The 26757-nt window shown below is 38.0% G+C and overlaps 3 protein-coding genes across 3 annotated transcripts; all 3 read left to right on the top strand.

Annotated features, from left to right (window-relative positions):
- The first annotated feature begins 1959 nt into the window (after positions 1-1959).
- Positions 1960-5827, top strand: LOC143424870 (uncharacterized). Its single transcript, XM_076897227.1, has 3 exons — positions 1960-2003; positions 4123-4225; positions 4940-5827. Exons 1-3 carry the CDS (start codon positions 1992-1994, stop codon positions 5815-5817), a joined length of 993 nt encoding a protein of 330 aa, XP_076753342.1. The 5' UTR covers positions 1960-1991; the 3' UTR covers positions 5818-5827.
- Positions 5828-10907: 5080 nt separating this feature from the next.
- On the top strand, positions 10908-18802 carry LOC143424869 (uncharacterized). The gene is made up of 6 exons (XM_076897226.1): positions 10908-11043; positions 15893-16022; positions 16645-16902; positions 17087-17348; positions 17597-17920; positions 18019-18802. Exons 1-6 carry the CDS (start codon positions 11032-11034, stop codon positions 18800-18802), a joined length of 1770 nt encoding a protein of 589 aa, XP_076753341.1. The 5' UTR covers positions 10908-11031.
- A 5167-nt stretch (positions 18803-23969) lies between these two features.
- LOC143424765 (uncharacterized) lies at positions 23970-26473 on the top strand. The gene is made up of 3 exons (XM_076897029.1): positions 23970-24069; positions 25543-25630; positions 26043-26473. The coding sequence occupies exons 1-3, from the start codon at positions 24058-24060 to the stop codon at positions 26471-26473; spliced, it is 531 nt and encodes a 176-aa protein (XP_076753144.1). The 5' UTR covers positions 23970-24057.
- Positions 26474-26757: the final 284 nt, after the last annotated feature.

The following is a 26757-nucleotide window of genomic DNA, read 5'->3' as shown; positions in this document are numbered from 1 at the left end:
TATTAATATGTTCACAAAAGTTATCAGTCAATTGAAACGTTTGCAGTACAACAACCCTGCGATGCAATCACTGCAACCACTACATGCAACTGACCAACTGAAAGGACATCTGAAATTATTGCTTTAGATGTTTTAATCATATCTTAACTGCTTAAATAATTATTAATATGTTCATAAATGTTATCAGTTCTTAAAAGATGTAGTAAAATGCCACTGCATCCACGACTGCAAGCTGGTATTTCAAGAAATAGTTTAGGCTCCATCTTCTTGCAACGCTGAGGCACAAGTATCCGTTTAAAATTGTTTTATACTATTTAAACAGAAATAGTTGCAGTATTTCCTCCTTTGTCAAGTCTTGCTCGAGAACAAGTAAATTATTTCATGCACAAAACCGGTTCCAATGATTTCAAAAGACCGATTGAATAACAGGCCTTAATTTTGTGTTAATTGCAGAGCGGTATGCGACAGTATTCTTATATCAGATCCACTGCACGGTTCATCGATCAAATACTTTAAATCGTGTTAGAGTTTCTTTTCCCAGAATGATGGAAGATTGTTTATTTGTTATGTCTTAATGTCGTTGCTAATGCCTTCGCGTGTATTAAAAAAATATTACAATTTGTGATTCTTAAATTACTCTTGAGAATGACTAATAATTTATATTAATTGTGATAGAAATATAATTTTCTCTGTGCGTTCGATGAATCTTTGCTTAATAATTGAAGCTATAAATATCTCTTCTTTTATCGTAAATTTCTTCTATCCTGTCTGTGTAATAAAAAATTCCTCTTACATCGCATCTTACGAATTAATTGTCAAGATACCTGTTTAGAAGAATTATGAGAAATAGATTTATTTGTTCGAAGTGAAATTAATCGGGACAGAATCTGCACACAGTGCGCGAGGTATCACGAGAATATTTTGTACAATTACAAGTATTTTCCCACCCACGATGGGTGATGGATACCTTTTTCACATAATTTTTTTTCAATTAGATTTTACCGCTACATTTTCTTCGTCTGTTCTCCGTTTGGTAGAAATATTTTCACACACAGTTCGTTTTTCTAATTCTGTTAATGCTGTTTGTAATACAGATAATACGCAAAATATGAAATAAATTTTTCTTGCTTGCAGGTCTATCTAAATTATTAATATACCAAAAAGAAATTTTTAAAAAGAAAACGCATCATAAATTACAATTCCTTCTAGCATTAACTATTATCTATTGTTAGAAAGGGAAACAAAACAAATAAAAATCGCAATTATTTCTAAACTTCTACACACATATACGTACACTGTACCATAAAACTAAAGACTAAAAAGGAAACATTTATTCCACATTTTCAGAATTAAACCCCATAGCTTTAATATAAGGATGACACTTTGCCTTCCATCTAAAAATTTTCATAAAAAACCCACTTCAAAATTACGTCTCGCTCTGAAGATCCAAAAGAATCCACAAACTCTCAAATTAAAAATAATTCAAAAATAATTCATAAATCACAAATTGCGCATATCATTGAAAACGTGAAGATAAAATAGGGGTTGATTCATAAAAAAAAATACAAAGGGGTAGATCTTTCTTCACCAATATCAATAAAAAAAATCGCAAAGCCAACCGAAATCTTCAATTCTACCCGCGAAATCATCCCCCAGTGCTCGCAGAAATTTGAAATCCGTGCAACCCCGACAGGCCACGGTCCCCGCAGCTTCCTAAATCGCCTTCTGGGCCTCGTCTGTTGCGCCAGCGGGACGCATTCTTTCACCCGGCCGCGATAATATCCCGAGGGGGCTACGAACGCGGTGTTTCGCTCGTAACCAGCGGTGGAATTACTTTAAAAGTAGGTAGCCACCGGCCGTCTGCTCGGCAGACCAATTACACGGGCCCGGCTGCGAGTATATAGAAGAGCAACGACGGCCCCGTCAGCTGATTTTCGCTCGTACACCCGCGAACCAGACTTCCACGCTCATCGCCTCCTCCCAGGCCAGCCATGAGACTTCGTGTGAGTGCAACACAAACCCCTCCGGGACTCTGCTCGAACCCGTTCCACCCGTTCGTACAGACGTGCCATGCATTTGTTAACGACCAGTCGGTACTCGCCGGGGTTTTAGATCTAATGGCACGTAACGGGACATTTTTCTAGCCTGACCGCCTTTGGTAGACGATGTTCGTCGTGAGTGACGACTGCGAATCTGTGGTGTGCTTGTGCTGCAAAGGGGTGGTCAGTGGTGGGTGTCGGTCGTGGCCACGCGGGCACGATTGTTCGAATTGTCTGGAATGGTGAACGTTGGTTAACGGTGGTCAGGGTCGAGTCATTTCTTGTGCTCGTTTTTCCTTTGTCACTTGAGATTTGCATGGTGATCAGTTAGCTATGTTGGTTATAGGTTTGGGTTTCTTTTTTTCTTTGCAGGTGCTTGGTATTGTTACTGCGTTTTTTTTTTAAATTACAGTATCCTTTTAATGCTTGAATTGTAAGTTTTTAGTGATGTATTATTATGTTATATTCTTTCTTTTTTAATGCTTGTAGATGAAGGTTGAATTGTGCAGTAGAGATAATAAAATGGAATAGCAAGGGGTTGAAATAGATTCTTATGTAACTTGATTGTTCTCTTGTTGAATTGAATTTTTTTCTAATTATAGAAGAACACTGGAGGATACACGATTTTTATTTAACGTTGCTCATTTGTCGCTGGTTCTAATCTACAGATGTATCGTGGGGTATAGAATGACAGTATAATATAATATTATTAATAATTGATTTAGATTAGTGAAGGTGTAATCGCTAAGTGAATAGCGATTACAGCTTTCTATGCGGTAGCTATTCTTTTCCACGCGCGTGTAAACAGAACCGTGAACAGGAACCTTGAATTAATTACGTAGTGGCTTTAGCATTGCACCTCGTGAAGTTCCCAGCTGAATTCACTCACACACCTATACGATTGTACACTCTTTAGCTAATTCTCTTTTTCGATATCGAAATGAATCGAAATTTTGCTTTGCAACAAATCATTCGTTTTACATCGCCAAAATTAATTTAAGTTATGATTCGTTGATGAATGAATTCGATGATGAAGAAAAGTAATTTTGTAGTAGCGTAAAAATTTTTAAAAATTAAAAAGCTAAATAATTTATAGGTCCTGCAAAGCAAATTGTGCTTTAATTTTGAGTTAGAAATATCAATAACATATCATTTTTGCATTGCTAAAATCAATTTAAATTATGATTCACTTCATATGTAAAATATGGAAAAAAGTAATTTTGTAGAAGCGTAAAAATTTTGTAAAATTAAAAGGTTAAATAATTTGTAGGTCCTGCGAAGCAAATTGTGCTTTAATTTCGAGTTAGAGAAATCACCAGTGTATTCGCTATTTAATTTTCCCATAAAATTAATAATCAACACGCCATTTGATATAAATTCGGCACCCTTTCTAATTTCTAGCTCTGATATCTAAAATCTTCTTCCGTACGCATTGTATATCACTTTCAAAGACTATGACGAAACGCACATTCTCCGACCCGACAGAAATACCCCGTTAAAACAATTTCGAACAATAGAAAACTAAAAAAACCGACACGATTTCACTCCTTTAGACCAGCCATACCTCGCAAATTACTCGTTCCCATATACGCGAGCGCGTGCTTCAACATCCAACTTCGAATTCCGAAACGAGCGTCCGCGCCGCTCGAAACCGGCGACACAGCCTCGATTCTGTACGAGTCGAACATATTAAAAACAGCGCGCCTTCGTTCTATTCCATCCGCGTCCAGGCTGAATTTCATGTTAAATCTTAACGAGCCCGCGAGAGGAAGTGAAACGACGAAACGATCGGCCATTGTCGTGGATCGTTGCTCGCAACGCGAGCTCTCGTGTTCTGGTTCGAACAAAAGCGACGCGCGACGAAGGCGGAAACGATCCTGGCTGGCTAAATGTTTTATTGAACGAGACGATCGCTGGAGTCGATTTCCAGCGAGCAGCCTGGAGAAAGACGATCGTCCAGGAAGACTACTTTCTAACCTATCCCATTACCAACGACGGTTACAGCATCGTTGCGCCCGTCCAGAGGAATGGCCGGGGTTAGTTCTCATGGCAATTCATTCTGTGATTCGATCTGTGTTCGCAGATTCTCCTCGTCGCGTTGATTTCGATGACTGTGGCGCAACCGAGGAACACGCAGCGGCCCACGCGTGCACCCCAGGCGCAGATCAAGTACCACGATCCGAACGGTGAGTAGTACAACCGATTTCGTGGACGGATAAACGCGATGGGTTTTTTTTTTCGCGGCGGTGATCAGATAATCGTGGACATTTGCTCGTTTTCCTGGTGTTCGGCGGCTGGCGCGATTTATCAGCCCGCGCCGCTCGATTGTCTGCCGGTTTTCTGACACTTTAATTAGTCATTATGTGTACGTGCACGCAGATGGCACGTCGTGAATTGGATATTGTTCGTTTGTGATAAACGATGTTTGCTGCGCTATTTCGAGAGCGATTGTGTAACCTCATTGTTCTTTCAGGAGTTTATAGAGTTCTAGATTCACATGGGTTCGGATTCCTCCTATGGGAAATGAATCGCGTGTGTTCAAGCATTTAATGGAAATGATTATATATTAAATCGATTAATTAGAAACTGTATTCATTTTGTTACGTAATTCGTGGGAATTATATTTGTAATAGCAATTTTTTATTTCAATTCTTAGGGATACGATGAGACCTGCGATTAACAGTAAATTTCAAATTTAATTCAAATTGCTAAGCATATTAAACGTAAAATATTCTTCAGTGCCTGCTAAATTAAATTTGCGCTTCGGCTTACGAAGCTTGTTATTCTCAGAAATTAAATTACAACAGTATTAATTTTTATTTTAAACAGAAGACATCAATAAACCTGACTCGCATACCTAAATAAAAACTCCGTGCTCGCACGCATGCCCCTCGTTGCAGGCTTGAAAGTCAACTGGAAGTTCTTCTCGCCCCAAACTCAATTTCGAGCCCGCCCTCACATCCAAACACCCCAGCCTCAGCAAACGGAGGCCACTCGCGCTGAAGACGCAGACGCGACCCAGGAACAGCCTCAATCCCAGCTCCTGCAAGTCGAAGAGGACGAATTAGCGCACAGACCGTACATCCAACCCCCCAGTCAATCAGAATCCCAGCAGAACCTCAATCAGATACAATATAAATCGTTCAGCCAACCGCAGCCCACAGAATCGCAACCGTACCCGAACCAGTTGCAGTACAAACGTTATCCAGCTGAACCGCAGCCAGATCCCAACCAGGCTCAATACGGTAGATACTCAGCCACGCCATCGGACGACAGCTTCAAACCACAAGTCACCTACAGCGGCCCACAGGCTGTCCTTTACCAGACCAACACTGAACACTCTCAACAATACGGCCAGCAACCGACAAGTCCAAGTGCGCCCAATTACGAGCCACCCTCTGATCGCTACGGGCAGCAGGGTCGAATCGTGTACAAGGACGAGCAAGAGCAACAGCTTCAGGAGCCTCAAGTGGAGCACATCCCAGTGCCAGTCGAGAAGCTACCAGTGCCAGCCCCTCGACAACTGGTCTTCAACAAGAACATGCCCAGAGAGATCCAACAGCTACTGCAATACCAGGCTCAGATACCATACGACGTGATCGCTAACAGTATTACTTATAAACCGAAAACGCTGTTCGTGCCTAAGCAACTGCCAAGCAGCGAGGCTGCAGGACCTTATCAATATCGAGCCAAGACGTATTACGTGAATCAAGGTCAGTACCAGGATGACTCGGACATCACGAAGCCTGTGGAAGAGGTCCAAAACCATAGGCATTGATGGGGTCTGATTGGGGTGCGGTAGGGTGTGAAATTGACGCGTTGGGTTGTGGACGACTTAAGGATTCGAGGAAGAGGAGTCGAAGAGATACTTTCGCAGGTTCATCGTCGTTCTGTAAATAATTTTTTTCGTTCTGTAGGTTTGCAAAGTGAAGAAGGATATCTTCCTCGATTCTTCGAGTTCTTCTGTGAAGTAGAAAAATTGGATGGTTATGTAGTTTGGTCTTGACGCGTTAAGAGATAAAGCGAGAGTTTATACGTTTTTTGGGTTAGCGAGGAAACATATTTTGGTATTCTTAGTTTGCACGAAATAACGATTCATTCTTATTGCGCTATTGTCACTGACTTTAGCTTTTAGTTCTTTCCTTCTCGAATATTCTTGCGGTTATAAATGGGCACGAGTGTTTGTTAAATCTTCTCGATTTTGTATAATAACGAAACCCAACTTTAGTTTATAACGTTGTATATTTAATATATTTATATTTAATGTAATTCTGCTTCTTTCGTTTCAGTTAAATTGTACATTTAATATGAAACAATTGTAAGTTTCGAATAAAACGAGCTTATAAAATGAACATTTTCCTAGGATAATCGACTGGTGGCTGAAAAATTAAAGTCTCTAGCTTGTATTAACTTATACTATTCAACAGAAAGCACTAATTTAAAATGCACGTATCGTCAGATCTGTAGAAATTCAGCAACAAGATGAACTGTATTTATTAATAAATTTATTGCGTTCTGTACGAGTTCGAAGTGAAAATTCAATAACAAACGAAAGCAATCTTCCCGAGTACTTTCTATCCTCCACCAAATCTCGCGATTCATCAAATCGTGACCATTAATTACACACTCGCCTTTTACTTTACAATCGTGTAGTGAATTTATCAAACATTTGATAACATAAGTACATAGTTGCGATATTAAAAAACAAACTCGCGAACATTACAGATACAGCGTTTCCGGCGAGAAATAAAACGTAACCTCTCCTCACCTCGAAGTACCAGTTTGCGTCTCGATATTAGAAAATCATTCGAGTAGAATCGAAAAAAAAGGAAGAAAGGAAACGACATAAATTGCTCGAACGATTTCGTATCGTTCTCGTATCGTGGAAAACGCAGTTCCTTTCCGCGAAATGGTTTCACGCGTGGTCCGGCTTGGGGCGAGCGGCGTGAACGGAACTTCCGGCGTAAAAGCAACGCGAGCGCGGTTACGAAATGGTTATCGATCGAGCGCCGTTTCCGAGGGGGATTTATTAAGATCACCGCTCAAGGAAGAACGTTCCACGGGTACTGGCCGATCTGCCCGGTTACACGCTGATAAATCTCGTCTTATTAAGTCCGCGTAGAAAGTCAGATGGTTTCTGCCTTTCTAATAAAGACGCGTGTTCGATCAGCGATAATAGAAAGCGATGTATAGCATCGAGCGTTCATCGCCGTATGGAAAGTAAACGTGTTGCCATTTGTTTGCGATACCAGTCGATCTGTTGACGTATCGTACGCGATACTCGTCGCGATACTTTAGCTTTCAAACGGTTTGTCACCAAGTCGTGATCGTTAATTATGCACTCATCTTTCTGCATCTTGTCACGCGGATAATTTGCAGTTTGTCTACTTTCTATAAAACTTGGAAAAATTATGCTATACGAGTCCAATGGATAGAGAACCAATGAAACATCTAATTTTCGGAAGAAAATTTGCGATAGAAAAGTTTCAACTTGTTTCGTAACAATCATGAACAACTGTCATAATTCCATGTGTTTTCACCAAATTCCAGAGCTGAAAAGAAAGATCCTGCAATTAGCGTATCCACGTTGCGCGCAGCCATTTCCTCTTCTTTTCTTAATTAACGAACCGACACGCTGCGAAGAGGTGGCGCTTATTATTTACCAATTTTCACGAACGAGATCTGCATCGAGTATCTGGCTAGAGATTCGTAACAATTGTGCACAAACGTTAGCGAAATGTGTAAATTAATAATCGCTCGATGAGTAATTAGTATTCTTAGTTATTCTCATTTTCCTTTTGCAAATTCTAAAAATTCCCACGTGAAGTGTTTAAAGTAAATTGTACAAAGTGATATTTAGACGACGAAGGACATTCGTAAAAATAGCTACAACCAAACAGTGGTAAATTAAGAACAGGTCGTTGAAAAATAAAATATGGTGGCAATATATCACTTGATAAGTTCATAAATTCAACGAAACAAATAAAAGTCAGACACGTTGGTAATTTCCATTAGCAAATACGACTGGCATCGGCTAAAAGAATACCATAAAAATCCCCACACTCCAGGAAACAAATTATGGACTCCAATCGAGTCACATTACCTTCCTTCGATGCGTTTGAAACAAACAATTCCCTCAGAATTCCGTAATTCATCGGGCGGATCTGTAAAGCAAACAGATTAATCGCTACTTCCTTGGTCACTGGAGAACTTCCGGGCTTCTGTTATCGCCCCACTTCTGAACGGTGCACAGACTTCTTAATTGCGCGGTGCTCGAAACGAAACAGAGCCGAACGCGTAACTCATTTCGAGACAGCTGTGTGCGTTGTTTGTTCCTGTACAACACACGTGGCGCAAAAACCCAGCGGAGGACTTGTCTCGTTAGGTTTCGTAACGAAAGTGACAGCATTTCACCGAACAAGGAAGAGCATGTAAATAGGTCCCGTGGCCTTCACGTATCGCGAACCGATTCGCGTTGCTCTCAGCGGATCGCGATTGTACGAGCGCTCGGTCACTTTCGTTTTTACTGCCAACCACACGCGGACAGGCAGTAGTTCGCCGTCGCGTTTCTGAGTTCATCGATCTTTAAGCCTCGTTCGGATCGGTTGCGTTACTTGCATTCATTTTCGTTGAATCTAAACAATTTTTTTTCTGTACCTCACCATTTTCAACGTGTCAGACGATCGACTGTAACGAAAGATTTGCTTTCGTTTTAGAATCGCAGATCGAAAGGGCGAATCTGACTTGATACGTGAAATTGTACTTTGATTTTCTCTTGTTCCTCGCATTTCGCTCGAATCCTTCCGTTTCCCGTCAGAAGGAATTCGACGAGGAAAAGGAAACATTTGACGCAATGCGATGCACACGAGTACCGGAACGAGTTTCCGATATATTGTTTAGAACCTAGAAACATTCCTCACGATGTTCTTCCTAGCATTTAGTACATTTTTATGCACTGTCTGAATAGCACACTTACCTTTTATGAGAACTGTTTCGTAGAAACGTTCACTTTCTTGTTAATTCGTTGTAGGAGTTCTTTAATAGTGACTGTACAATTCCATAATGGCGTATGTATGGACGTAATTTCTGTTCTAAAAAGATTCAGAGGATATATTTGGCGTCAGTATTAAGAAAATTGAATAAAATAATATATAAATTTCAAATATCAATTAATACTAATTAACTAACTAAATTTCGATTGAACTAAACTGGAAGTAATAAGGGTAGGAAAAATACCAATTTCCATTACATTCTGCTTTTAAATAATTAGCAGATAATTGTTCCTAACGTTTCTTACAAAATATTTTATAAAACAATTTAATCAATGTATAATCGTGCAATTGAACAACATAATAGGTATTCAGTCGCGTTCAATGAATCGCATAAAAATGGAGATATCAATGAGCGATTTGCATTCGCGTTACTCGTTCGTAACGATTACCTAAGTTCAATGTGCACAGATGCATCAAGTGATGCGCACGGTCGTTGCACAGTAACCTTTGAATGGATACTGCCTGGGAAACTTGTCTTTCAATTACATACCTCGTCGATGGCTTTAGCGTTTTCCAGCGATGCAATCGAGCGCTCGTTTACGCGAGAGGAGCGTTTGTGTACCCACTTACGTCTATCGACTTGAACTTCGTAATACTTCTTATTTGTTCCTCAGATGCATTATGTGGGATGCCTATGCAACGAACTGTGCGATTGTAATTGTTTATACTAAACATTGTATTTTAAACTTCTATGCTTACCTAGATGCTTATTCAAATTATTCTAATCCACGACAGATATCATTTAAGGGATGATTTCCAGAATAACTGCAAGCAACTTCTTCTTTCCCCAAAATAGATCTGTTCTGTAAGTAAAATTATGTGTCACGTGTCATCATATAAATAAACTTTTTAAACAAACAATTTACACCACTAATTTTCATGTTCTCCATTGCTTCCACCAACTATTTTGTTTTGAAGGAATAAAAGAACTAGTACCTTTCTTTTTCTCTCGATATTTCCATAGTAAATTGTACGTGGATAGAAAAAGACGTGATAATTATAGCAACTTTTCTTGTAGAAACCATAATAGCAGAAACTGTTTTCTATGGGTCAGCTACGAATGCTCGTGACTACGTTTTTGCTCGCGGGCACCAGTCTCGTGCAGACACTTGCTAGATGTATCATACGAGGAGATATTTCATTCATATTCGACAGAAACGTGCGTTTCGTTGACATCCACCTCAAAGTTTCTTGAATATGAAAATCTGCATCAATATTTCTATGTTGCATATGAGGCAAAAATCCTACTGTTTTACGTAAAAAATATACTTACCAATTAATAAACTAATTTTGAATATCCACTGCACATTTATTCATAATGTTCTGCAGTCACAGTGGATATGCAAAATATAATAGTACTAGTAAGAGAAAATTGGGTTTGTCATCGAGTTTTATACAACCACCATCGATAGATGAACACTTTATATTCAGTTTTGAATAATTACAGAAGATCTGATGAAAAAGGGTTCATAATTTGCATTTTCAGACAATCACAGAGAGAACCCTTTTTTTTATCACATCCTCAACAATTATTCAAAATTAACTTCAACAGAGTGTCCACCTGTTACTGATCGTTGCACAAAACCAGCTGAAAGAGAGAAGCTCAATTTCCTCGAGCTAAAACTGTTCCTTGTACCGCAACGTATGAATGGTCCCGCGGTTTTCCGTAGCCGCTGTTCTGTTCTGCCAGGAAGAACCATCACCGTTGGCAGTGAGATTGTCCAGCACATGCATATGCATGTGTACGCGAACTGAAAAGCGAGTTCCGTGGAACGGCGAGCCGATAAAACCGGAGGGCTGGCGGAGGTGGGACGAGAAGTCACATCCCCGTCGTCGAAAGGCGCCTTTTACGTAGCCGCCTATAAAGTTGTTCCGGTGACCGCGCGGCTGCCTCAGATACACTCCACCCTTGAACGCATCGTGCAGCTTGCTTTCTCGCCATGAATTTGCTCGTAAGTAAATCTATTCCTCATCCTTTGCGCATCTGCTTCAGACAAATTTCACTGTCAAACGTTTCTCACGAATTTACGTGTACACGACGATAACAATTGGGGGGGTGTTCTTGTTGGTGTCGAACTTAAGATCGATCGATTCGATCGCTTCGAGGTTGAAACTGGTTGGGTAAATGGCGGATGTTTGAGATGTTTCGAATTTGTAGTGGAAGGACAGTGTCTCTGCGTGCTGTTGTAAATCGCGACGAAATGTTCTGCGTTGACGTGGGTTTCCGGGGTGTTGGGTGGAGGTTTGCGCACCGTGCGTCGATTGAACAGAGTTCGAGTGTAGGAGTCAGTTCATGGAATCCAAATGTTTGAGATATTAAGAGTATTTTTCGTGTATTTTAATATTCTAAATCGTTGTTCGTTGAGTAAATTTAAGGGAGAGTTATAGAAAAAAGGTTTAATAATTTTTCGAGCATTTATACATTATTAAAAATTATACTTTTGTCTGATTTTTTGATAAAATATATGTTTTCGTAATTTTTTTGGAAATGGAAACATTAATTCTCTTGGTTTTCTATAACATTTTGTGGATTGATCAGTTTTTCTACTGTTATTAATATTTTTTGTAAATAATTATGATATACGTTAACTATTTTATGTCATCATGATTATGGGTCTGATGTAAGAAATCTTTAGATTTTCGCGTTTCTGTATATTATAAAATATTTATCAATACAGACTCTGATATTTTTCAAAATATTTGCTCCTATATTTCCTCTAATATCAATCTTTTTCTGCGGTTCATTATTTAAAAGCTTTAAACTCGCTTCTCTCAGTCCTGTTTCTGATCAACCTAGTTCCTTTCTACAAAACACGCGCTTCAGTTACTCGGTCTACAGATTCTATCGAAAAGAAAATTGTACCGTTATTGCACAAATCTAGAACGTTTGCAAAGCATTTGCAAGATGGAATCGCGTCTGCGTTAGGCTTCCATCGAAAGTCTGGAATGCGTTTAATGTGGCAATAGAACAATGCTTTCAAAAGAAAAACGTAAATTACAAATCTCTCGCAAAAATGTGAAATTAAATTCACTACGAAATTTGCAGATTTTTATTCCTGTTATAGTTGCAACTTATGAAATATGAATTCTATCGCAAGAATAATTCCATTGCCTTTATTAACACGTTAAAACGAGCAAGTGTTTTATTAGACATTTCCAATTTGTCATCAGAATCACGTTGCATGTCGTTTCGCAAATAAGAAGTGGACACACCAATTTGTCAGTCGATTATTAAGAGATAATGGTCGATTTTGAAGTGTCACACCTTCGCAGAATACGAGTATAATAGATCGAACGTGACCACGGTATCACGTGAGCTATGCTGAGTATGTTTATATAGATAATTGGATAAGAATAAAAGGGAAATTATGTGTGCGTGTTATATATTACTTATATATTAAAAAGGAAAAATCAGTAATAGTATTAATATAAAATTTTTAGAGAGGTAAAAAATAGGGACGGAATAGTATTAATATAAAATTTTTGGAGTCTAAGTTCCTATTTTTACACATATTTGAATGTTAGAAAATGGAATTTTACTAGACGATTCTGAAATATAGCAGATAAGCACGAAGGTGAAAGTACAGACTATTCTGTGCTATCGATATTCGAGTACTTAACTTTTACCTTGAAAATTTCTTAAATTCCACTGAGAAGTATAAACTTTCTATGCTATTAAATCTACTTGTTGTCACGTGGAAGTATCGAAAAACTGGTTAATATATTTGTATTTTTAGAATTAGAATTTTTTTTCAATTTTCTATAATAAATTATAGACGACAAAGTGGTCATTTTTATGGGAGATCGATCGTGTGCAGTTTAGAAAATTCGTTCGTGTTCCTGCTTCTTCGCATATGCAACAATTCCTATTTCCTTTTCTCACAATCGCTATAAACAGGCGGAATGAAAGTTCCATAAGAAGTAGTCGCAGTTTCGTATCCTGTTCTACTCGCAGTTGTAATCCTTTCGTGTATATTGCTCGCTGCAATTTTTTTGCTGACAACTGATAATTAAAATAGCATCGAGGGACGTGTGCACTTACACGTTTAGCTGTTTAGTGAAAGTATAAAGATACAAAGAATTTGCGGTTCACTTTCCAAAGATAATAATTGAAGACACGTCGATTTTTGCAAAACGAATATGTCTCTAGATACAAAATCGTGACATTCTCTAATCAAGCTCGAATAATATTGTCTACAAACTAATTAACCGTTCACTGTGCAATGAAACTCTGCTATCATTTATCGATAAACCAAAATCATTCATGCATTCCATATTCAGCTTTCAATTTAGAAAATCTTAACCCAGATTGAACGTAAAAACAATATTCCTCTAATCTATCAATGAAAAATTTATTTCAAGGGGAAATTAAAAATTTTTTGAAAAGAGAAGCAACATTCTCAACTTCAAATTAAAGACATTTCAAGTATTGTTCGTAAAATTGTAGAAAATTTCAAAGTCCAAGAAGAGAATTCCAAGAGGAACGGAAAATGAAACGAACGAAGCGAAATTCGAGTCGAACGGAAGAACGTTGCCTTAGGAAAAAAATGAATATTCCGTCTGACCGGTGAACTTTTTAATAACAGCTCGAAACGGTGACACTTTTAGGTGCACGTACGCCGAAGTGGTAGCTTGTACTCTTTTTTCGAGGGATAATCGAGGCAGGCGTGTCTTGCCGGTTAATTTATATTTCACTTTCTACAGGCGAGCGTGTAACTCTTGCAATGGTGTGCCCGATAGTTACGCGCCCGCCACTGGCTTGGTCCCGGTTTCCAGATAGGTCTCGTTCCTTTTTCTTGCGCCGCGCGGCTGGAATGCACCGAGGAAAGGTGCGCGCCAGCTCCTCGCCTTTTCCCGATTACGGAAACTGCGTGCACTAATCGAAGACACGCGAGAACTTTTCTGTCTGCCAACCGGAATTTTAACGAGCACAGATTTGGCCGAGATACGGTAATCGTCGAAACTGTTCCGTGAGAAAATCTAACCGCAAACTTGGAAGAACCTGTTCCGTCATCGTGACTCTCGTCACACCTATTCGAATCTTTTTAATCGTAATTATTTTCAGACCAAACGTCTGAACGAACGATTGTAGCTTTCTTGTTACGTATTCGTCGAATTTCTCAATGTCGCTTGAGTGTTCTTAACGCGCCATTTTCTTCTCGAACGCTGATGATGGTGCCTTAGGTGAGAGGGTTGCGTGACAAATTATTCTGTAGTCTATTAATTATAGAAGTTAGGTTCGCGTGTATAGATGTGAGGTACTGTTAATTAGAGAGGAAAATTAATTTTGAAATTAGCGGATTTACTAATGGAGTCTAAGGAATGTTTTAAAACTTTATGGGGGCTCGAAGAAAGTGACGTGGGACCATGAGTGAGCGGTTTATAAGACGAATTATCAGTGTCTAACTGTCTTAATGTTTTTTTTACGTTTGACAGTACATGTTAATTAAACTGGTTTCGTGTTACTTATATGCATTAGCCAAAAATAAATGTTAAATGATCGTGCAGTTAAAAAATTCAAATTTTCATTTCATGTGTATTATTTACAGCATTCTTGGCTCGATCTGATTCTATTAGACAGGGTTAATTTTAGCAGAGTGTCAGTCGCGTTTGTATAATTTTAATAAATCGATAGTCTTTAATGAAATTACTGGTCGAGGCGCTCGAAGGCGTCCGTTCCCGTTGGGTTTCTGGAACGTGTTATTATTGACTTTAGTTGACCACGAAGAATCTGGTCTGGAAGCTGCCACTTTCCCTTGCAGCTACGTTGCTCCGCTTTCAGGATGCAATTCCATATAAACTCGCATAGCGCACTAACCAGTGCGTAATCGTAGCTGCGACTGCCTCAAGTTCTACCATATTAGATAACACTGTGACCAGAGTTCACCATTGCGCAAGTGGGACCAAAAATTCCATCAAAAGTCTACTTAGTTACCTCATATCGATTCATTGTCGTTTTAATTAAATTATTTGTGAGTAAAACACGTGTTTCCTAAATTATACGTGGAAAATTGTGTTCATTAATTTCTGTTGTCACAACGCCAGTTATTTATTTCTCATAGGAGGATTAATTATTTCTCATCAGCAAATAATCGATGACAACGATTAATTGATCGTTAGTAACACGTAAAAGGATTAAGTTTTGACGTTACACTGATACGTAATCTACAATATTTTTAGAGGGACTTAAACTTTGAGACTAGAAAGTGTACTACTGTCAACTTGTAATACATTGTGTAATAGAGTCCTTCTTTAGATACTACGACACTTAAGGAAAACTTAATTAGTGAGCTCTTACTCAATACGTGGAATTAACACTTCCTGATAGGTCCACTCGGTTATTACAGATCATTAAATGTAGTCTGTAAGCTGTTTTACTGGGTATCAAAATGTAAGAAAGTAATAGAGTACAGATTGGTGTTAAGTGTTGCAGTGGATAATTGAACATAATATTTTAGATGCACACTCAGACAAACACGTTTCAGATATTACCTTGCTGATTACTTTACTTTTTATTATCCGTATAAATATCCAAATTTATCATCTTTATAATTGGTTTACTATTTAATTATACACATCAAGAAAATTAACTTTCATAGACCTAACTATATAAATTTATAATTAATTGAAATATGCATAAAATGTACGCTCAGAGTGATTCATAATTAATGCAGATTTAATTAGATTATTAAATCAGAATAAAGAGGTGATCGTTATAAGATCGCAGCAAGGTTGCGCACCACGTTGCACTATGACAAATGCTCTGAATCATTGTGGAAATGACTGTTCCCTTTTTCTCAGGTTTTACTACTAATAGCACTTCCAGCGTGCCTGGCACAATTCTCGATACAGGGTCCGAGTGACGGGAATCGAGTTGCCCAGGGTTTAAGAATAGAAGAAGGGAAAGGAATCGAGTACACAGATCAAAATGGTAAGAGACAGATAGGAGATATCGATACTGTTACCGCGAGGAGAAAAATCCGTCGACATAATTTATCCCTCTGTCTTTCTGACTGATACAAATTTACGATCGGATTTCCATCGTGTTACTCCACATTAGCTTTGGAATTATGTCGAGGCACGTGTGAATTTTTATACTTTGGAAATATGCAATCACGCGAGTGATTTTGTCTTACAGAGCAATAATTTCGTGTGTCTAATTATACGATAAGATTTATATTAATTATTGTCATATTTATAATTTTATTTTACTAGTAATTATATTGTTAAAGTAAATATTTTTTTAAAGCTTGTCTTCTCTTAATAATAATGAAAAAGTAATCATCTTTGAAAATGTCAAGTATCGATCAATTTTTGGTATATTAAAATATTTGTGTTAATTTTATTTAATATTCCCATATTAAAGAAATTTATCTTCTGTTATTATTACCTGAGTAAGCAATTGAGATTAATAAAAATGATAGATTGATCCTTAACCGGATTCAACTTACTTTTCAATAGCATTATTTTAAAGATTATTTACAAAATAATTTTTAAACAATTTCCTTGAATTTCAATAATAACTTTACCTTATTTGACCATTCAATTTGTAGAACCACAAAGCGGTGGCTTCAGTATTCAAGGCGCCTCAGACGGTAGCTCTCAAATCCAGGGCGCGTCCGATGACCACTCGAATTTCCAAATTCAAGGCGCCCATCACGGTGGTGCCGACAGATACAACTTCCAAGGACCTGTTACAGGAGCGTACAACATTCAAGGATCGACTGATGGACACAGCCAGTCAATTATTCAAGGTGCCTACGATGGTAACTCCGGTTCCTCGAAATCTCTCCAGTACAACGACCCTAGTGGTAAGCAATTCTTGTTAATTCATTATTATGTCAATTCTTATAATACACATAATAGTTTCTGCTTCAACAACAGTTAAAACGGATCAATGACACAATAAATAGTGGTGGTCCTTGATATCAATTCGTTAATAATTAAGAAATGAAATAAATGATACGAAAGTGAATAAAAAATCATGTTCGAAAGGTTTGAGGGTAAATTGGAAATCGTACGACCGACCAACGCGACCAGAGGCCCAACAGGAAGCGCAATACTCGCAAGCCCCCATCCAAAGAGCAGCACCCCAGCAAAGAGCTCACGCGCAACGTCAACCGCAACCAGCACCGCAACCGGAACAAATCGCGTTACAACAGGCTAGAGGTTTGGATAGCGCGCCTATGCAGATCAAACAGCTTCTTCAATTACAACAGCAACTTCCGTACATCAACATCATCCCTGAACCTTTCAGGTAATGTGCATATTGATATTACTGATGAATCTCTTTGATTGATAGTTCTGTTTGGTCTCGTTTTGGTATCAGTTCATGTTCTTACCCCTTTTGTGTACTTTATTCAAAGCAGCTTAAATAAATCAGTGAAGACGGAGTTCAATGATTAACGATAATTTAAATTGCGAGTGGAATGTTGTAAAACCACCATGCTTCGTGGAAATGAAGAAAACTTTGATTTATACAAGACTGCGAACTGTCTTTCGCAGATACGAAAGTTTATTAGCGGCGCAGGCGAATCAACAGCAACACCAATCTCAGTATCAATCGGACATCCAAGAGCAACCGGTTTCGGAAGCACGACGTCCGACTTACCGTGGAAAGCCCAGTGGTCCACCCAGACACAGGCGACAGGCGCAACAACAGTACAGACAGGGTGCGGCAGCTGGACAGCAACAGCAATACAGTAATGTTCCTCAACCACCGGTTGAGTCTCAAATTAAGTACTCCCCTAATCTACCGCCACAGCTTGAGCAACTATTGAAATTTCAGCAACAAACACCGTACATCAATTCGATTCCTGAACCGTTCAGGTAAATTTATCGTTTATAGATCATTTAACCTGAAAAAAATCAGCGTTTAGATAGTCACGATTTAATTAATACGCGATTGAATAATTAATTACACGCAGATTCAACCCAGAGCCCTACGCGCAGATGCAGATAGAGCAGTTCCGCAGCCATTACGACGATCTACTGCGACAGCAGCCAGCGTCTCCTGTAGTGCACACAGTGGAGCCAGCAAAAGCGCAACCCCCAGTGCGACGTCCACACCAAGAATCGGAACACTCCAGGCAAAGAAGACAAGCCCAACATCGGTCGCATTCGCAGCAGCCACGACCTCAACCATTACCAGCTGAACCAGCGCCACAATACTCCACCAATCTTCCCAGTTCCTTGCAAAGTTTACTGAAATACCAGTCGCAAATCCCTTACAATATCATCGCTAATCAGATCAACTATCGCCCTGAGAAGCCATACGTGCCTCAGCCTGCTCAGCAACCCCAACAGGCTCAGTACCAATCGCAGCATGCTGAATATCAACCGCAACAGGCTGAATATGAACCTCAACAGGCTCATTATCAACCTCAGCAGGCTCAGTATCAACCGCAACAGGCTCATTATCAGCCTCAGCAGGCACAGTATCAGCCTCAGCAGGCACAGTATCAGCCTCAGCAGGCTCAGTATCAACCGCAACAGGCTCATTATCAGCCTCAGCAGGCTCAGTATCAGCCTCAGCAGCCTCAGTACCAAACTCAGTATCAGCCTCAGCAAGCCCAATACCAACCCCAACAGGCTCAGTATCAAGGTCACGGAGACGTGTATCAAGGTCAATCGAGTATATACAATCAAGTGTCTCAGATTATCCAGCAGCAACAGGCTGATTTGGGGGTTCGTCCTGTAAAAGAGAATTAGTACTGAAAACGATCGTCGGTTAATTGTTCGCGTCTTCCTCGTTTTTGATTTTGTACTTCGTTCCATCGATTAGATAATTATTGTCGCGGGTTGTTTGTTGTCGCGTTAAGTTTTATTTCTTGCAAGTTCGTGATTTTTTGGAGATAGAAGTAAAGTAGTTTGCTTTGGTAATCTGAGATTGTTTTGCTGGGAATCTTGAAAAATTTTAAAAGATATTTATTGAATCGATGTCCAATGTACTTGATTGTTCAGAAAGTGTATTTTGTATTGCGACAATAGTTTTATTAATGTGCGATTCGTTTTATGTGGTGTGGAATTGCGGAGAAATCGATGTTTGCGCTGTGATTGCAATCTAATATTGTCTGGAACGTTCACGAATTTTTATGCATTTTTATTTCTTGTTTAAGTTACGACAATTGCAATATTCAATATTCATATTTTACACTACATGCTCTTCTCTATCAAGAAGTAACTATTTTGAATGAGTTCAATTTTCTTTTTTGTTTAATAATTATATTTATTGTGGTTACTGAAAATAGTATATTTTTTTAATGATATATTTTTAAAGAATTTGTTTCTATTTGTAATGTTACGGTGTGCACCAGTCGCTGAAAGGAATTTCTTGGCTGCTCCAAAACCATACTCTAATTAGTATTTATTCCAACGAATAATATTGTTTCCTATTTTGTTACGTATGTATTAACAATGGCACAAAACCTGTAATTTTGTTGCTCAAATATTTTTATGTTATTAAAAAACTAATTTCACACAAATTTTCTTCCTTTTTGACACAGAAACAATTAATTATTAAATTAGAAACAATATTATTCATATACTTACGATTATTCCCATTAAAAGAATGTCCACTTTGACTACGTACTTGTTATACAGTATTGGGAATATTTATTGCACTACTTAAATGTTAAACAATTGTTATTATACTATATGATTGTTATTTTATTATTGAAAATCCTGTTACATATTGGTGAAATTAAGTTGGCTGCAATTAATTTTGATAATTATATTCCTATAAGGAGGAAAGATTCGAAATTTCAAGGGCTCGTGAATACTAACTAGAAGGGGTAAATAATCTTACAATATCATAAATTCTAAAAACAATCCCTTTAACAAGATATTCATTTTTATATCTATTTACGAATGTTCGATATTTAAAGTTCACAACAAAATATCGAAAAATTGCTCTTAGGACTTATTGGTCATTATACTCTTTGCTCTTCTCAATAGGTACCATTAACCCTTTTGCTTTAACACCCTGTACTAATTTCCGAGTGGTGCAATAAATATTTCCAGTACCACATATTAATAATATATATATTTAGATAAATTTCAATTCCATTATTTCTTCTCGACTAAAGATATCAAAAATTTTAAATAATAACCATGCAATTTTACTGAGAGGTATCCACGTAACACTTTAATGTGTACTACAGGAAACGCACTGCTATAGCGGAAATCATTATACTCGATGTTTCACGAATTTCTGCATACGGAAATCTATGTGGAACGTAAATGTCTTCCGGTGAAAAGGGAACGAACGAAAGCAGCGGCGCCATTTTATCAATGTCATTACGTTTCGTCTCGCTATAAACTGTACGCATCAAAGCTTTTTGCCTGAAAATAATTTTACCCTCCTCTACGAGCGTTACTCGATAAGATTGTCTGTTTTTATAGTTTTTATACTTTCCACGTTTTTCAATAAAACACTTTTCACCCAAACGTACCTCGATCAATCACCATCATTCGTGTACCTGGCCAAACTTGTGCTCGAATTGTATTCACGACAGAAGTGAATCCATCTTAAACTCTTAAAACATAATTTACAAGTTAAAATACATATACAAATAAAAAGAATAAATAATACTTAGTTATCTAGCAATTTATACAGTCAAATTATATTAATACATTAAAATAGGTTCCATAATGGCGCCCAATGAAGTTGTTAGACTACAATTTGAAATAAAAGTCGCATTTATTACGCGTAATCACTACGACACGATGCATGGACAGGGTTTATCGGAGAAATTGCACTTGGAGAGATTGAATGCCATAAAGTTTCGTGTACTTATTAAATACTGTACAGAATTTACTTTCACTTGGGGCGACACGTATAACCTAGAGGAATCAAGCGTCATGGTACCATTTAATAATCGCTCGAACATCATTACTACGAGATGACCACAAAATAAACAGTACCATCATCGTCTAATGATGTATTTCAAATTTTGCTCGATGTTCGATTAACGCGCGGATAAAATGCCAACAATTTACACCGCGTTAGATCCTGGAAACGATCGCGGAGAAGTGGAATGGTGAATGTGGCTTGGAATTGGAGTTTCTATTAAGGTCAATCGTTTTTGCCAGCGAGCCGTGCATGTCCCGATTGAATCGCTGCTTTTTACTGAATGCAAAGGTGTCCCCGTGGAAAACGCGCGCTTCAACTGAGCGAGGGAGATATTAATGCGGTCGACTTAGGAACACGGAAGTGACCGATGCATGTATACTTCCTGCAATCGATGGCCGTACCGTTACGTGACTGGAAATACATGTTCTGCCCGCGTTCAACCGTTGGCTTCGCGATTTACATCGATAGCGATTTTCGATACCCCAGACTACTGAGAACTAGTTTCATCGAAAATTTGGTGGCGACGTAAATCATAAGTGATTGACGAATTACAGTTTAAACTGAATATTCAGTATAACATTTGATAAAATTTATCGATATATTTTTTATTCATTTTATGCGATGCGTTTTTAGAAGATAAGTTAAAAAAAGAAACTAGAAGAGGATTATATGCTCCCTTCATATTTGTGATTAGGTATTTTTGGATATTGGTTGTTTAGGAGTAGATGATGGATGAAAGAAAAGGAAGGGTTCGAGATAAACCCAAGATTATTGATAAGAGATTGTAGACTGTTTACGTAATTTTACGCGTTGCATAATGTATCGAGCTATGAAAAGCATAATCAAAACACATGCAAGTTAGATAAGAAATACCACAAACCGATAGTTTATTCACAGATCCATGCAAGAATGTACAAGACCTGTTCATAAATCATTGGACACGAAACTGGATGGAAATACTGGAAATACTATTGAAAATAAAAATGTAATATTTATCTTTCTGTGCAATTAAAATCATTTTTCATGTACGTATAATCTATCTACAACCTCAACCATTTCACTACGAATTTCATAGTTAATTTGGATTGAAGCAACGATAATTAGAGAATAAATAGTATGCATGCGAGAATATTACAAGGTTGTCCCATCGATTACAATCAAAAGATCAGTGGAACATTGCACATGCCTCACAGTGGCAGTGAAAGGGTTTAAAGTACAGATGCATGATGCATTGGATAAAAATTTGCATTAAAACCGCCGTTCGCCATTGAAGTCTGAAATTTCGTCGATCTACGTACATTTTTAGCTCTCGTAATTTCACTCTACGAGAGATTCGACTGTTTTACAGGTGGCAAAGCTTTATCGCACCAGCCCTCGTTCACGATAATTATTATATATACCTCGTGTTACATGCTGAACGCATGTACATCTATTTGTTCGCAGAAAAATATACGCATTGTGTAATACTTTTCTACTTTTCCTGCAAAAAAATTGCAAAACACTTGGTTGGTAACGATCTAATCTAGATTTAATCTAGAATCTAGGATCCATTAGGTGCAAGTTAAATAATTCGATTGGACGTCTGGACGTGTGATGAAACCGGTCTCGATGTGGCAACAATCGTCGACCCCTTCGGTTTAACCGAGCAACTATCAGAAGATCATTAACATTCTGACCCCTAGAACTTCGTGACGGTACCTTCTACGTCTCGTGGACGGACCCTGCAATATCCCTGATTCCTTGAATTCAGTTAATTATCGTCGTCCGGGTAAATTCCAAGGTACCGACGTCGTAGTCAAGCGTTCGAAGGGAAAAGTCGATCAAATGACTTTCACTGATATAATACGTGCGGGGGAAAAGCGGTTCTGGTTTTCGTCTGACGTAACAATGTTTTTGCAACCAAAGTTCACGCAGAGTACCACAGATTTGATAATGAACAATCTGTAAAGGTGGGAATAATTAATTATTCGTTAAGTATATTGTACTACATTCTTAAATGAATATGCGTACAGACGAGGCTGAGAAATATTTGAATAATACGTGCAGAACAAATGGATACAGATTAAATTATTAAATATGATTGAAGTATACTTTCTTCAACAAGTTGATATTCGAGAAAATTTAGATCCATTGTAGGAAATTAATTCCTTTTGTCACGTCGATGCGAGAAGATAATTCTTAAGGGGTTAAAAGACATACAAATTAAATTATTAAATGTGATTGAAGTATGCTTTCTTCAACAAGTTGATATTCGAGAAAATTTAGATCCATTGTAGAAAATTAATTCCTTTTGTCACGTAGATGCGAGAAGATAATTCTTAAGGGGTTAAAAGACATACAAATTAAATTATTAAATATGATTGAAGTATACTTTCTTCAACAAGTTGATATTCGAGAAAATTTAGATCCATTGTAGAAAATTAATTCCTTTTGTCACGTCGATGCGAGAAGATAATGCATAAAGGATTAAAAGACACGTACAAAATTTTGGTGGACTCATAAAAACTAGCGCAATAAATTTATAAAAACCTATCTACAATGTTTTTTTACGTTACAACACAAAGAAAGAAAACTACCAGCAAGAGACTGCTTTTAAACGCTAATAACAACGTGTGCAGTTAAATCATTTTACCATTTTAATAGTAACAACTTTCTCGCGACAGTAGATCTCTACGACGAACATACCCAAACGAATATTGTACCTTGGACACGGCATGCCACGAGCGAAAGAAAAGAAATAACACGGAACGTCAAACAGTCAAGTCCACGTACTGCTATAAAGGGTTAGATCCGTAGGAGTCCCTCATTAAGCGATGCATATTGTCGTATTAAATTGTCACAGTCTTAAGGTTTTCTGGCGCAACTAGCTGGATTACTTCCTGGGTAACAAAAACGTTGCATGCCACGCATATAGGGCGCGTGGTCGTTACGTGGCGAACGGGCGGCAGACCTGTACGATTGAGAGAAAAAATTCAGTCGAAACCGACCAACCGTGAAAGTTAGTGGTTGGCCGGACCATTTACCCTGGGAACGCTCGCCCATATAGAAGTGCGTCGCGACGCGGCCGCCAGTTTCGTTCGGCTATCATCCTGAAGTCGCCTACACCTTCGCCATGAAGTTCCTCGTGAGTAAAAAACCTACAAATTTTTCGTGTTTCTCGTTCTATTTCGAACGATTCCGTTTCTTTACGTTCAACAGCATTGCCTTTTTATTTCCAAAAATAAATTTCCAAAAAATTTGCGTAATTAATGTTAATTTTGCTATTTTTATTGGTATGCTTTGCGCACGAAGTGACAATTATTTTGTGTACGTTTTACCTGTTTCGTGGACATATTTTTTTCACATATTTTAAATGAATACTGAAGTTTTGTAGTAATTAAGGGAGAGTCTTATTGATTTTTTTTATAGTGAATAGAATTGGTAAAGGTGTTTCTAATTTATGAGAGTTTTGTTTGTTTCAAGAATAGATTCGTGGTGGAATTTTGGTTTTTTAATTTTAGTATTCCTCTAGTTTACGAGAACTCTTATCCTGTAAATACTGTTCGTAACATCTTGAAATATGCATTGTTTTCCATGATGTCATCAATCACTTAGATACTTTCTAAGATAAGAAATCTTAACGTGCACTAGTGTAACAAAGCAGAGTAAAGCATTACTTAAACTGCATTAATTTTCATAAAGTTTTGTTATCGCCATCAGAACGTTCGATCGATCTATATCTGAAATACAGGAAATATTTATTGCACGCAGTTTTCATTTATAAATTTAAAAATTCTGGAAAAAAACGAGAAGGAGATTAACATTCAATATACATGAATAAATTATAATCATAAATGTTATATATAAAGGTCTATAAATGTTAATTTGTTTAAATCACTAGTGCCACAACAAATATTATATTTCCAGTACTGTGATTGACTACAAAAATATCGAACGTTCTTTCTGGTAGGCAGTAACTGTTCTCGTACGTTTCCCAAATGATATGCATACATGCATATTTGCAATGTGCGCAATGGTGTGCATCGTGAGAGATCGGTAAACTGAAATATCTAGCTTTCTCGATCGTGACCGGGTTTTTCCAATTACCGTTATTCGTAATTTTCGCACGTTCGAGCAACACGGGTTTCATGGCATTTAGAAGAAGGGATTCGTACCTCTCGTACGGTTCTATGTCGCTATCTCAGCGCAGCTGCATCAGTTATGGTGCATAAAGTGTGTCAAGATAGAGAGTGAACTTTTGTTGTTTGATGTCCCGGCTATTCGTTTAACAGCAGATGGTAGAAAGTTAGAATCGATAGAAGATAAAATCGTAGAAAGTCACATCGATTAGAAATCTGAAAGGAAGTTGAAAAATTTACTAATATGCGATGATAATAGTAATAGCGTCTTAGAAAGTGGTTAAAATCATGTGCATGTCAAAATATTTGTTTTACGATCACTGTTATGGGTAGTTCAATGCATGCAGTTAATGCTGTGTTAAATATACTAAGTAGTTAATAAAATACACTCATTTATCTGTAGACAGTACTAAAATAAAGTCAGTTAATAAATTGTGCAGGTGACTGAAACTTTTACTAATAGTTGTTATAAATTCTAGGTTTTTGTATTAGCCGTGGTGCCCATTTATGCCACTGGCGATGCGCTTGGAGACCTCCTGGGACAAGAATTTCAATTCGCAAACATTGGTAAATTACACGTTTTCCTTCATCAATTTAGCAATTTATGAAATTTTCTATTAAGTAATTACACACAAAGTATTTCTCTTAGCAAGGGCAAAAAGTATTGTTAAAGATGAAGAGTTACGATTCTAATACCATTGAAGTTTCTGATCGTTTTGCTTCACCAATTTCGTAATTTATGAAATATTCTATCAAGTAACTACACACAAAGTACTTCTCTGAGTAAGAGCAAAAAGTACTGTCAAAGATGAAGAGTTACAATTCTAATACTAGCGAAGAAGTAATTAGCCCTACAAAAACATGAACGCATCTAACAGAATCGAGCGTACGATAATACTAAAAAAAATATTCCAGTGCATAAGATGCACGTATCTCCAAAATCACGTAACGTTACAAAAGGTTAAACGAAAACTTTCAGATCACGTTCGCGAGAGAAGACAGGCTGGCAATTATCGCACGGTAAACCAAGCGCCTGCCCAAATACAGCAACTCCTGCACGCGCAGAACTATCGTTCACCCCTGGTACCGGTTCCGGCGCAACCAATCCCGAAACTGGGACCATCTCAGCCGATCCAGCCTCAGCAAGTGTCGCAGACGCAGGTCTCGCAGTACAGACCGCAAGTGCAATTCGCATCCGGGGTCCAGCAACCGGATTACAGGGGAATTCCTGCGAACGGAGGAGGATACAAGAAACCAATCCTCCCGCAACAACCCCAATACCGCCCCCTGCCTCAAGGGAATTACAACTCCGCGCAGCAACCCCAATACTCGTCGAAATTGCCGCCTCACATCCAACACTTGCTGCAGTACCAAAGCAGCCTGGGTAACGCCATACCTCGAAAAGCGTAATTATTGAGGTTAGAGGAAAGATACAATGGCGTATAGTAGTTGATAGCGTGGTCGATAACTTTGTATCTCGTTCGAATAATTTTATCGTACACGCGTCGAAGCGTTCTGATTATATCGGTATTTTGTTAAGGAGCTGGGTTCAGCGGTGAATTATGCTTATTTAATTTATGTGATTTTAATCCTGTAGTTTTGAAGATCTAACGTAAGATAGAAGTGTAAGTAACGATATGTTTGGGTTTACTTTTATCGGCTGGATATTTGGAATTGGTTTTGTAAGTAATTCT

The sequence above is a fragment of the Xylocopa sonorina genome, chromosome 6 (assembly GCF_050948175.1).
Source record: "Xylocopa sonorina isolate GNS202 chromosome 6, iyXylSono1_principal, whole genome shotgun sequence".
NCBI lineage: Eukaryota > Metazoa > Arthropoda > Insecta > Hymenoptera > Apidae > Xylocopa > Xylocopa sonorina.
This window is presented reverse-complemented; position numbering and strand designations above follow the sequence as displayed.

Excerpts from the sequence above, each read along its gene's own strand:
- LOC143424870 (XM_076897227.1), top strand. Across the intron at positions 4,226-4,939 it reads CAAGTACCACGATCCGAACG|GCTTGAAAGTCAACTGGAAG; the intron begins GTGAGTAGTACA and ends CCCTCGTTGCAG.
- LOC143424869 (XM_076897226.1), top strand. Across the intron at positions 16,023-16,644 it reads CGAGTACACAGATCAAAATG|AACCACAAAGCGGTGGCTTC; the intron begins GTAAGAGACAGA and ends TTCAATTTGTAG. Across the intron at positions 17,921-18,018 it reads TCGATTCCTGAACCGTTCAG|ATTCAACCCAGAGCCCTACG; the intron begins GTAAATTTATCG and ends AATTACACGCAG.
- LOC143424765 (XM_076897029.1), top strand. Across the intron at positions 25,631-26,042 it reads ATTTCAATTCGCAAACATTG|ATCACGTTCGCGAGAGAAGA; the intron begins GTAAATTACACG and ends GAAAACTTTCAG.